Genomic DNA, 12,079 nt, shown 5'->3' with positions numbered 1-12,079 from the left:
AGAATACTTCTTGCATAACAAATTTAAGTAGAGGTTATTTTTTCCCCCTAACACTTAAAGGGTACCTGGAAGAAGTTGTTGCCTCTATTCCAGTCCTGGAGTGGCCTCCCATTACATAAATTCTCTTCCAGCCTTCATTGACCCTCAAATATATATATATATATATATATATATATATTTTTTTTTTTTTTTTTTTTTTTAAGATGGAGTCTCACTTAGTTGCCCAGGCTGGAGTGCAGTGGTGGAATCTCAGCTCACTGCAACCTCCACCTCCTGGGTTCAAGCAATTCTCCTGCCTTAGCCTCCCAAGTAGGTGGGACTAGGGCATGTGCCACCACACCTGGCTAAATTTTGTGTTTTTTAGTAGAGACAGGGTCTCACCCTATTGGACAGGCTGGTCTTGAACTTCTAACCTCATGATCCGCCTGCCTCAGCCCCCCAAATGCTGGGATTACAAGTGTAAGCCACTGCGCCAACCCTTGAATATTTTACCACATAAATGACAGCTGAGGGCAACTACTTTTGAGAAAAGGACACCAGGCCAGACACGAAGGCTCAAAGGGAAAAGGGGAAGGCACAAAACCCAGGAAGGAGTTGCTCTGGGAGGGACACCCAAAAGCTTAGGAAAAGGGTCTTCTGTGTTGACAACTCTGGTTTTGTCCTGGCTGGTGGGAAGCTGGGATGGTTTTACCTATATTCAAAGTGAAAACTGGCAAATATGTCTCTTATTTTATTCCTACTTTCCCATTAAATCACACATTTTCCTCATATTTCCCTTAATACAAATTTAGAATTATTGTCTCTAGTTAAATAACACAGTGCCTGATGCAGACTATGGAAGGGAAAAGGAGAGAAAAATGTCTTGGTGACATTAATAATTGTCCTATTGAGGTAGACTTGGTCCCATCAATGGTTTTTGAAATGTATAAAGCAATAGCTAAGGAGAAACTGAACACTGCTAGAGGAATTAAAAAAGCTTAATAAATTACTAATCTCTTATGCTAATAATTTAATACATAATACAAAATCAAGAGCTACTAGGAGTAAAATAAATAAACTATATTTTATAAAATGCTCCTCCTTTCTCTGTGGCCTTTCTGTTTATTTCCAGGTGGGAACTATGTTTCAGACGGTGGAGGTAGCTTGAAGTCCAACATTACCCTGTCTCAAAAAAAACCAAAAAAACAAAAAAAGAATTATATGAGAAATCTGAAACCCAAAGGGAAAAAGACAACATAACTAACCTTGGTCAAGTATTTCTCCATGCTATTATTTGAAGTCCGTGGATTTGAGGTAGAGATCACTAAGTTTTCTCTTGGAATAAGTTTTCTGTTCAGATCTAAACTATTATTAAGATTTCCAACACAAGGTGACTCCAGGACTGGCCTGGTAGTGAGAGTGGTAAATAAAGATCTGGTCTGCTGTTTTTCCACGAGAAGTTTGGTGTTGACCTCTGCTAGCCTCTCATTAGTTCTGTGAAGATTGCAGAAGACACATGCTTAGTATTTAACTTCTCCCTAAATGATTCCTAAGAGACTTGCATTTTTTAAAAAGTTGTAATAGTAAATGAAATTTCCCACTAAACAGTATTATAACACTGGAAATGTGTCAGAGCATGCCTACTATATGCGATTGCAATTTTTAGATTGTTCTAAAGAAGCACATATGTTTCTAGGGTAGTTTCCAACAAACAAGTAATTCAAGCAAAGTAGGGAAGGGAGGAAATGGCTATCAATGATGTATGGCTTCACAGATAACACCTGCTGCCTTCTGGAACAGCTCCACTGCTAAGATTCCTGAGGATGCCATTAGAAATACTTGTCTTTAAAGGGCAAATATGTGAGATGATGAATATGTTAATTTGCTTGACTATAATAACCATTTCACTATGTACAAATATATCAAAAATATCATGTACTCCTTAAGTACATACAATTAACAAAACTAAGAACAAAGAAAAAAAAACAGCTAAAAATACTTGTATTTAGTAAACCAGTTTAGAGATTTAAAAAAAAAATTCCTTAAGGCATGTTCAAGTATTTGCTTTCACTACCCTTTCCCTTTTACATTTGTTTCACTCATTATCTGGAAAAATATTAGGCATCTGGCACCAAGAAATAATTCAGAGCAACAAATTCTAGGGGAAAAGGAGAGAGCTGAGTTGGTGATCAAAAAGAACTAAAGAGCCTCAAAGGTAGTTAGCTCCTAACATTGCTCCCAAGGCATCAGAGCCAGGAACTGCCCTCTGTTTTCCACACACTCCCTAAGGCTGACCAAGTTGTTATTTTCAACCACTTTATGAATTATACTTCCCTTCATCCCTATGTTAATCATTCCCTATTTCACTAGCATGCCTTCACGTAGCAGAAAAACTATACAGGCTAGTTTGTTTATGGTGCCCTCTAGTGATAACACCAGAGATCAAGGAAAGTTAATTTATAGAGTGCTAGAATGCGCAGAGTAGTAGTAATACTTGACCTTTCTGGTTTAAGTTGTAATTTTCAAAAAAAACAGCTCAACTCATTAATAATTCTATTTATGGTAACGCTTACAAACAATTTGATGACAATATCAATGTCTAACAAAGTTTCAAAAGCACAAAGCGTAAAGACAGATCTAGCTAACTACATGAGAATATGAATAGAAAAGCCATATAAAATTTAAAAAACAGGGGAAAGACATAAACTGTCCTGGACTTATATTTTAAAGGTAAGTTAATTTACTAACATCACTTTCCAAAATTATATCACCTAGTTAGCTTTCACTTACCATTAATCTCATGAACCTGTCGCACTAAGAATTATGCTTTCAAGGCAAATTAGTGAGCTTAATTTATTTCCTATGATTCTATATTCTGACTTACTTGTTTAGTTTATTTGACAAGGATTTTCTAACTTTTAATTCTTCTAGATAGAGTTGTTTATATTTTTCCAGTTCGGTTTTATTAAAGTCTTCTTGAGAAGTTTTCATTTTGGAGAGTTCAGATTCCAGATCTTTAATTCTGAGTTCCATTTGACTTTTCATTGAAGCAAAATTATTCTCTCTTAACTGTTCTAAGTTTTCTTGAGATGCTGCTTGTGCCTAATAAAAATTAAAAGCATATGTTTTAAAAATATATGACCTGAGTAAGACCAAGGCCACCTCCTCGATGTCTAAGGGCTGCTTTGTTTTTAAGCCACTCTGTGTCAATACACATTGGTCAAAGAGATAAGAGGACACTCCAGGGCTCTAATTGAAAAGGGAACCCAAATACACCTTTCAAAGAAATGAAAGTGAGTTTCTACTAGAGAAGCATTTTGATCCTTGATGAAGTAATCAAAACAATAAAGGCTGACTGGCAACCCAGATGTCTAATGATGGGGGAAATGTTACGTAGAAAATAAAATGATAATTGGTAACAGGAAAACCTAAGAAAGAAAATGAGTACAAATTTGTATATATTTTCTAATGAAAATTGTATAAAAATTATTTTTGTGTTAAAATACAATATTCGTGGGAAGACTTGAATATGCTTACAATTTTTGATGTGATATTCCACTTTATGAATAAACTTAGCAAAGTAAATTAAAGCAATCATCTGTATGGAACATATAGGAACTTAGGCTTAGTAACTACATATGTGTTAAGTAGAATATTGCATGTTCTAACCTAGGGATAAATGCTGTGCACATCAATATATATGTTGAGAAAAAAGGCCAAGGTCTTGGATCTCTTACAGTAATTCTACCTGCTAGAGCACAAGGTTATGGAATCACCTGGAGTACAAGTAAAGGAATTTGGAGTGTGATCCTGAGCCTTCCTGACTAGCTCTATGGCTTGGGCCCTGCTGTTTAACCTTTCCCTAGGTCTTCTCTTCATCTGTAAAATGAGGAACTATACTGGCTTATCACTAAGATTTCTCCCTATTCTCATTCCATGTCTCTAAGAGCTAACATGTAGGCTCATGACTGTAATTTTAGCACTTTGGGAGACCTAAGCGAGAGGATCACTTGAAGCCAAGAATTCAAGACCAGCCTGGGCAACAAAGCAAGACTCTGTTTCTACCAAAAATAAGAATTAAAAAGTCAGCCAGGCATTGTGACATGCATCTGTAGTCCCAGCTATCCAGGAGGCTAAGTAATAAATATCTGTACTCATGAACTCTGATAATATAAAGAATAATGAAATTAATTAAACATTTCAAAAAGTGAACAACATAAGAACAATGGAAGAGTATGGTATAATTTCTAAATAACAATTTTTTCTTTTCCTGATGGTTTTGTTTTAGGCCAACTGGTCTTAACAGTCAAATAATTCTCTAATGAGAATCATTATCCTGAATGATTAATTTAGTTATAATAATGATGGGAACTGAAATATCTAAAGGGAGAAACAGATGCCATTTTCCTTCTAGAAATCTATAGAACAAATTGCTATAAGGGATGTAGAAGAAACACATACAGTGTATATGTCCAAAATACAATTTGCAGTGAATGAATGAAAGCACATTACATATAAACTAACCTGTAAAAAGAGATTGACTTCTTTTAATTTTTCTACTATTTCCTGTCTTGCTCTTTCTTCAATCTCCTGTTTATACTGTTTGATTTGACCACATTCTACCATATTCCTTTCTATATGACTTCTGAGGTTTACCACTTCTTGTTCCAACTTCTCTTTATTCTTCTGTAGTTTTTCACATTTCTTTTGTATTGTTTTCATAGATAACAACTCCTGCTGAAGAACTTGATTCTTTGTATCCAGATGCAGACATTTTGAACCTGCAGTCTCCAGTTCTGCTGTAAGATCATCAATCTGAATGAAGACAAGAACACAGTGCGATAATGAAGGAAGTAGCCTGAGAACAGCCTAACATAAAACCAAGAACAAATTCTGAAATAAATTCAGTTGCCACAAAACGTCATTTGAACTATAAAATATTCTTCCAATGTGGACCCTTAAATTACTTAGAAAATAAAAAACAAAGTTAAAGCCACCAGGAGTTACAAAAATATATTCCTTATTTTCATCATCTTTGCTACACAACATTTGCACTTCATCTTCAACTTATATTCTTCTATGATTGTTTCATGTCTTCCCTCCTTACATGGCTCTAAGACGTAGTAGAAAGTCTCTTACTGCTTTCCCCATAAAAATGCCCTAAAATTTCCAAAAAAGTTCTGGGGCCATCCTATTATCTAGGCATCGTAAAAAAAAAAAAAAAAAAAAATGGCTCCCAGAATAAGAATTTTAAAATAAGACTCTAATTAATAAATCCTGTAATACAGATTCTAATGCCATAAGCCTTTTTCTAAGCTGCAAATTTTTTCTGCTAATTTGAGTTGCATTCTAAGGGGTGATAATTCTTGGAGTTAAGGCCACAGAATAAAGAACCTTGAAATAAATTCAGGTACTTACAGCCAATTGATTTTAAATAAAGGTGCTAAGAACATACATTGGGGAACGGACATCTTCTTCAATAAACAGTGCTAGTAAATTGGATATCCATATGCAGAAGAATGAAACTAGACCCCTAACATCATGTACTAAGGTCAACTCAAAATTGATTAAAGATGTAAAAAACTAAGACCTTGAAACTGTAAATCTACTAGAAGAGAGGGAAAATGCTTCAGGACATTGGTCTCGGCAAAGATTTTATGGGTATTTTCAAATGCATAGGCAAGAAAACAAAAATAGAAAAATTGGACAATATTAAACTGAAAAGCTGCACAGCAACAGAAATAATTAACAAAGTGAAGAGACAATCTGTAGAATGGGAGAAACTATTTGCAAACTATTCATCTGACAAGGGACTAATATCCAGAATATACAAGGAACTCAACCCAACAGCAAAAAGAATAAATAATCCAATTCAAAAGTAGGCAAAAATCTGAAACAGATATTTCTCATAAGAAGACATACCAATGGCCAAAAGTATATGGAAAAAATGTTCAACATCACTAATCATCAGAGAAATGCAAATCAAAACCAGCAAGTGATACTATCTTATTCTAGTTAGAATGGCTACTATCGAAAGACAAAAAAACAACAAATGCCAGCAAGGGTGCAGAGAACAGGGAACTCTTAGATATTGTTGGTGGGGATGTAAAGTAGTACAGCCATTATTTTTAAAAATGTGAAGTTTTTCAAAAAGCTAAAAATATTACTGCCATATGATATAGCTATTCTACTACGGGGTATTTATCCAGGAGAAAGGAAATCAGCATATCAAAGGGATAGCTGCATTTCCATGTTTATTGCAGTACTATTCACAATAGCTAAGATACGGAATCAACCTAAATGTCCATCAATAGACACTGGATAAAGAAAATGTGGTATATAGAGATACATAAAGATGAAAACAGACACTGAGGACTCCAAAAGGAGGGAGGGAGAGAGGGGGGCCAGGGCTGAAGAACTTCCTATTGGGTCTATGTTCAGAATTTGGGTGACAGGATCAACAGAAGTCCAAACCTTGGCATCATGCAGTATACCCTTGTAACAAACCTGCACATCTACCCTTTGAATGTAAAATGAAAATGGAAAGTGTTTTTAAAATTAAAAAAAAAGGAAGGAGGGGAGGTTGTGGGGGCCAGGTACAGTGGCTCACGCCTGTAACTCCAGCACTTTGGAAGCCAAGGTGGGCAGATCACCTGAGGTCAGGAGTTCGAGACCAGCCTGGACAAAATGGTGAAATCCCATCTCTACTAAAAATACAAAAATTAGCCAGGCGTAGTGGCCCACACCTGTAGTCCCACCTACTCGGGTGGCTGAGGCAGGGGAATTGCTTGAACACAGGAGGCAGAGCTTGCAGTGAGCTGAGACTGCGCCACTGCACTCCAGCCTGGGTGACAAGAGCAAAACTCCGTCTCAGAAAAAAAAAATGTGTTGTATACATAGGATGGAATACTATTCAGCCATTACAAAAAAAAAGAATGAAATCATGTCAGTAACATTATGTTAAATAAAATAGGTCAGGCACAGGAAGACAAACATCTCAGGTTCTCACTCATATGCAAGTGCTAAAAAGAAAACCAAGCTCATGGAAGTAGAGAGTAGAATCATGGGTATCAGAGGCTGGGAAAAGCAGAAGGGAGGAGAGGCGGGCAAAGGGGCGGGGAAGGGAGGAGGTGTTGGGTTGATGGCTACCAAATTAGAGCTAGCTAGAAGGAATGCGTTCTGGTGTTCTATAGCACCAAGCACCACAGGGTGAATAAAGTTAACTATAATTTATTGTGTATTTTCAAAAGCTAAAAAGAGAGGATTTTGAATGTTCACAAGACAAAGAAATGATAAATGTTTGAGATGATGGATATGCTAATTAGCTTATACATTGTATACATCTATTGAAATATCACTCTGTAGCCATAAATATGTATAATTTTGTGTCAACTAAAAATAAAAGGAAAAATATTCATCCCATGATAAAAGAGAACATGGGCCAACCTCAGTGACTCATTTCTCATGAATAGAATGTGGTACAGGTAACAGCATGTGACTTCGGCATTAGGTTAGAAGAGGTTCCCTATCTCCGACTCCTTGCCCTTGGAACCCAGCCCTGATCTTGTGAGGAAGCTCAGGACTTGGACACATTATGTACTAACACAAAGCAGAAGATTCCAGTCCCCCAGGTTTTGAGCTGTGTCCAGGGAACCTGAGGGGAACAGAGACAAGCTGTCCTGGCCGAGATTTTCCCAAAACACAGGTTCCTGAACAGAATAAACATTGTTGTTTTAAGCCAGTAAATTCTGGGTACTTTGTTAGGAAGCAATAAGCAGAAAAAATGTATTTTACAAAAAGAGACAATAAGAAACATAATAACTAATATCACAGGAATTAGTCTCATTTAAAGTAGAACCTAATAAATGTAGAGATTAATTTATTCATGGCAAACAATGACAAGCAGATAACCAGGAGAAAAGTGTAAGAGCTACTGAGAAAGTTTTTTTCTAAAGTTCCCTCCAATTAGAAATTCTTATAAGTAAACAACTGTACCTCCAGAATTTTCCCTAAAGTTAAGGAATAAGAAGACTAAGAAGCAAGGAGACAAAAGTATAATAGTTGAAAAACAACTAGAAATATTTGTTTTAATAACCAAAATCAGGAGTCTTGTCTGAGTTCAATTAACTGAAATTCTAAAAAAAAAAGATAAGCAGCTTTGAGTATTTTTTTAAATACAAAGAAAATTTTATTTGTATATCACAGACTCTAAGAAATGATGACATAAGGTTAACAGAGTTGATGTCAAGAAACAAATCGGTTTGAAGTTACAGATGATAAACACTTTTGTTTCATTGAACCTTCCCTTGATTACATTAGAGTGCATCCCTGGTATGCTCACAATGGAATCTTAAGCATGATGCGTCCAGGTGATACAATTGTAATTCCTTTCTGTTAGTCCTCGTTCTCTTTTTTTTCTTTTTCTTCTTTTTCTCTGGACTAGGAATTGTTGTGCTGGTACATGCTCTTCCTCAGTAAGTGGTTCTTCCTTAATGTTTTTCTTTTTACCCTTTTTCTTCTTCTTCTTCACAGATGTTTCTTCTTCTACCACTTTTTCTTCTTCCCCCTCTTCTTCAACTTTAATCTTGGCTTCCTTTGCTTTCTTTTCAGTAATATCATCCTCTTCATCTACCTGTTCTATTTTGCATTTTTTAGAACCGGTTGGAAGTGTGGAGTCACCAGAAGGATCATAAGTCTTCACTTTGCTGTTCACATTTTTCTGTTTTTGCTAAAGCCTTTCCTGTTCCACTTATTTTTCTTATCCCTCTATCTTCCAAAGTTCTCAACCTGGCCTCTAATTTGGCTCCGTTCTCAACTCCCATCGCAGAACTGGAATCCTCACCAAAAGCATTATAACGGATAGCCAAAACAGTTTTGGCTGCCAGCATTCAAGAAGTCTTTCCTTTGTGCTTGGGACTTGTCTGGCCTACAAGTGAAGCATGATAAATGAGACCATACTTAGGGATATCCCATCTAGATTTGAGGGCTCTGAAATGTGCCTTTTCTGCTCCAAGAATTTGAACTATAGAAGTTGCATCCCTACCCAAATTCAAAAGAGAACTATTAATGCTATGAACTTAACCACGAGACATATTTTTTAAAGTGCAACCAATACATACTGCCATCATTTACTGCTACAAGTTTAGCTATATCTATGAAAATAGGTGAAGAAAATGAAATCATCTGATCTTATAACTTCAGGCACTTGAATGAAGTCTTCAATTAATGATGCAGGTAAAAGAGTTATACCAGACCAGGTGCCATGGCTCATGCCTATAATTCCAGCACTTTGCAAGGCTGAGGTGGGCAGATCACCTGAGGTCAGGAGTTTGAGACCAGCCTGGCCAACATGGCAAAACCTCATCTCAACTAAAAATACAAAAATTAGCTAGGCATGGTGGCGGGTGCCTGTAACCCCAGCAACTTGGGAGGCTGAGGCAGGACAACTGCTTGAACCCAGGAGGCAGAGACTGCAGTGAGCTGAGATCATACCACAGCACTCCAGCCAGTGCAAAAGAGTAAAAAATCCATCTTAAAAAAAAAAAGTTATGCCATTTTAAACATGCTGATAGCATTTTTAATTATAGCCTATCATCCTTATAATATTGCCATACATGTATACAACATTTTACTATAAATCAGTTGCTGAAAATATTTTTGAAAGTCAAATATATTACAACTGCACACTCAATAGTGAAACGAGGGTATATATCCTCTACAGTGATTTCTTAAAACTATTCAAATCTATATCTAATGAGTTTATTATTATGAGAATGTTAACTGTTTTATCCTCTTATATTCATCTGATTATTCTAATTAACCTTAACAAACTCCTAACAATCTAGTGCTCAATCTTCATTTTACTTTCCTCAATGAGGAAGTACAGAGAACATTACAAAATCATTTCTAATCTTCTTAGTAGTAAAATAAATGTAGTACCCTTTGAATGTTAAGAAGTTAAATACGATTTCTCCTTTACCTTACTTTAAGCCAATCTGTATAAAGACCATCTCATCTTTATGTTGGACCACAATGCTTCTCCATATCTTAACAACTGGCTCTTCAAGGGGGCAGGTGAATTCCTGGCATTGCCAGTTTTCTTCATTCAGAATCTGTTTATTTATCAAGTGACTGTCCCCATAAAAAGTAGAAGATAAGTTTGTTAAAGTATTTTTTATAAACAGCTTAAAATAAAACATAAAAAAAAAAAAACTGGCTCTGAAATTTTGAAATTCAAAAGACTAATGTGGCTATTAGTTACCTCTCATTAATTACCTAAACATGGCCAGGTGCAGTGGCTCACGCCTGTAATCCCAACACTTTGGGAGGCCAAGGTGGCTGATCACGAGGTCAGGAGTTCGAGACCATCCTGGCTAACATGGTGAAACCCCATCTCTAGTAAAAATACAAAAAATTAGCCAGGTGTGGTGGCAGGTGCCTGTAATCCCAGCTACTTGGGAGGCTGAGGCAGGAGAATTGCTTGAACCTGGGAGGCAGAGGTTGCAGTGAGCCGAGATCGTGCCACTGCACTCCAGCCTGGCGACAGAGGGAGACTGTCTCAAAAAAAAAAATTACCTAAACAATACATGATTTTTAAGTGCTGCATTTATGAAAATTTTTCTTTGAATGGGTTGAACTATTGATTCCATGAACCATGTACCAAGCTGTACAGTATAGCTGTGCATTTCTGTTTAAGTAAACAAAGGGAAATACTAGAAACTGTGGTTTCCAAGAATGTAGGATCTGTGCCAAGAAAAGATCAGACTCAATGTTATACCTTGAAAACCCCAGGTACCAGATCATAAGAGGATTTAACTGTAAACTGAAAGATGATCGATTAGCTCAATTTCCAATGGGGAAAGCTGACAACCCCAACTTTATCTCTCCTTCCTAGACAGTAAACATTTAAGATGATGAATTCATAGATGATTCTGTGAATTATAATGAGTTAATAAAACATAATGTAGTAAAATAATAGACTATGTCAGCAGATTCTGTGATCAGGATTTGATGGAAATAGGACTGGAGAGAGAGGCACTGGGTGAGACTAAAGGTTTGAAAGAAGAAAAGGAACGAACTCTAGCTTTGTAAGCCTCACTTTCCATCATGTAATAGGGTCTGCAAGGCATGAGCCACAGGCTCCTTCAAGAAGAAAAAGTTGTAGGGGTTCAGTCAAGATGGTGAGAGAAATTGTAAAATTATAGGAAATAGTCACAAACCTTCTTGAAACGCCAGGGGGGTTGCACAGCCTCAGTAAAAGTTTTGGCTGAAGGAAGCCTAATCCTCTTTACCTTGAATTAACAGCAGAAAAACAAATAACAAGGGAATGTGGGAGAGTTTATCTAAATAACATGTTTACTCATTTGGTCCTAAAACTAAACTTCGATCATTTGCAGGCAGGATGGCTCTCTCTGGGGGAGGGTGACCAGGTTAATTACCCTCTAGTGGTGTTGACTCAAAGCCTTTGTCATTTAATGTGTGCTGAATAAATGGCCGGTGAGCCCAGCTAGTCAGGGCCACCATGGCTGCTACAACTCTTTCGGTCAGCGGCCTGGGTCCCTAGTCTGCTCTTTCACTGAATATCTGTATCTGGGTACATTATTCATCCATTGTGCAGTTGGGGTCTTTTGGATGGACCCCAGCAAAAAGTGAAGTTAAGACACTGCAGTACACTGACTATTATTCCATAAATAATATACATAATATGTAACATGACTAAAAAAGAGTTCTCATTAAACTTGGTTTGGTAGTGGCGTAAGAACAGACATAGATCAACATATTAGAATTGAGAATCCAAGCCAGGAGCGGTGACTCAGGCCTGTAATCCCAGCACTTTGGGAGGCCAAGGCAGGCGGATCACAAGGTCAGGCGTTCGAGACCAGCCTGTCCAATATGGTGAAACCCTGTCTCTGCTTAAAAAAATATAAAAATTAGCCAAGTGTGGTGGCACGTGCCTGTAGTCCCAGCTACTCAGGAGGCTGAGGCAGGAGAATTGCTTGAACCCAGGAAGTGGAGGTTGCAGTGAGCCGAGATCACACCACTGCACTCCAGTCTGGGTGACAAAGTGAAAAAAAAATTAAAATTAGAATTGAGAATCCAA

The 12,079-nt window shown here is 37.0% G+C and overlaps 1 protein-coding gene across 16 annotated transcripts in view; it reads right to left on the bottom strand.

Moving 5' to 3' along the window:
- Nucleotides 1–12,079, bottom strand: part of ANKRD26 (ankyrin repeat domain containing 26) — a 102,595-nt gene that overhangs the window by 8,357 nt on the left and 82,159 nt on the right. For 9 of the 16 annotated variants that reach the window (XM_064368577.1, XM_064368580.1, XM_064368576.1 and 6 more), the window contains 3 exons: nucleotides 4,504–4,794; nucleotides 2,864–3,081; nucleotides 1,245–1,473 (listed from right to left, as the gene is read on the bottom strand). In XM_064368577.1, the coding sequence (XP_064224647.1) occupies nucleotides 1,245–1,473; nucleotides 2,864–3,081; nucleotides 4,504–4,794 (738 nt within the window). Of the gene's footprint in view, nucleotides 1–1,244; nucleotides 1,474–2,863; nucleotides 3,082–4,503; nucleotides 4,795–8,128; nucleotides 8,906–9,958; nucleotides 10,111–10,240; nucleotides 10,375–10,425; nucleotides 11,271–12,079 lie in introns of those variants that run through there. The other 7 variants (XR_010339541.1, XR_010339542.1, XR_010339543.1 and 4 more) reach the window with 7 other exon arrangements.

The sequence above is a fragment of the Aotus nancymaae genome, unplaced genomic scaffold (genome assembly GCF_030222135.1).
Source record: "Aotus nancymaae isolate 86718 unplaced genomic scaffold, 86718_ANA_hifiasm-v0.15.2.pri h1tg000077l, whole genome shotgun sequence".
In the NCBI taxonomy this organism is placed as follows: Eukaryota; Metazoa; Chordata; class Mammalia; order Primates; family Aotidae; genus Aotus; species Aotus nancymaae.
Note: the sequence above shows the minus strand (reverse complement) of the source record. Positions and strands in the feature narration are given on the sequence as shown.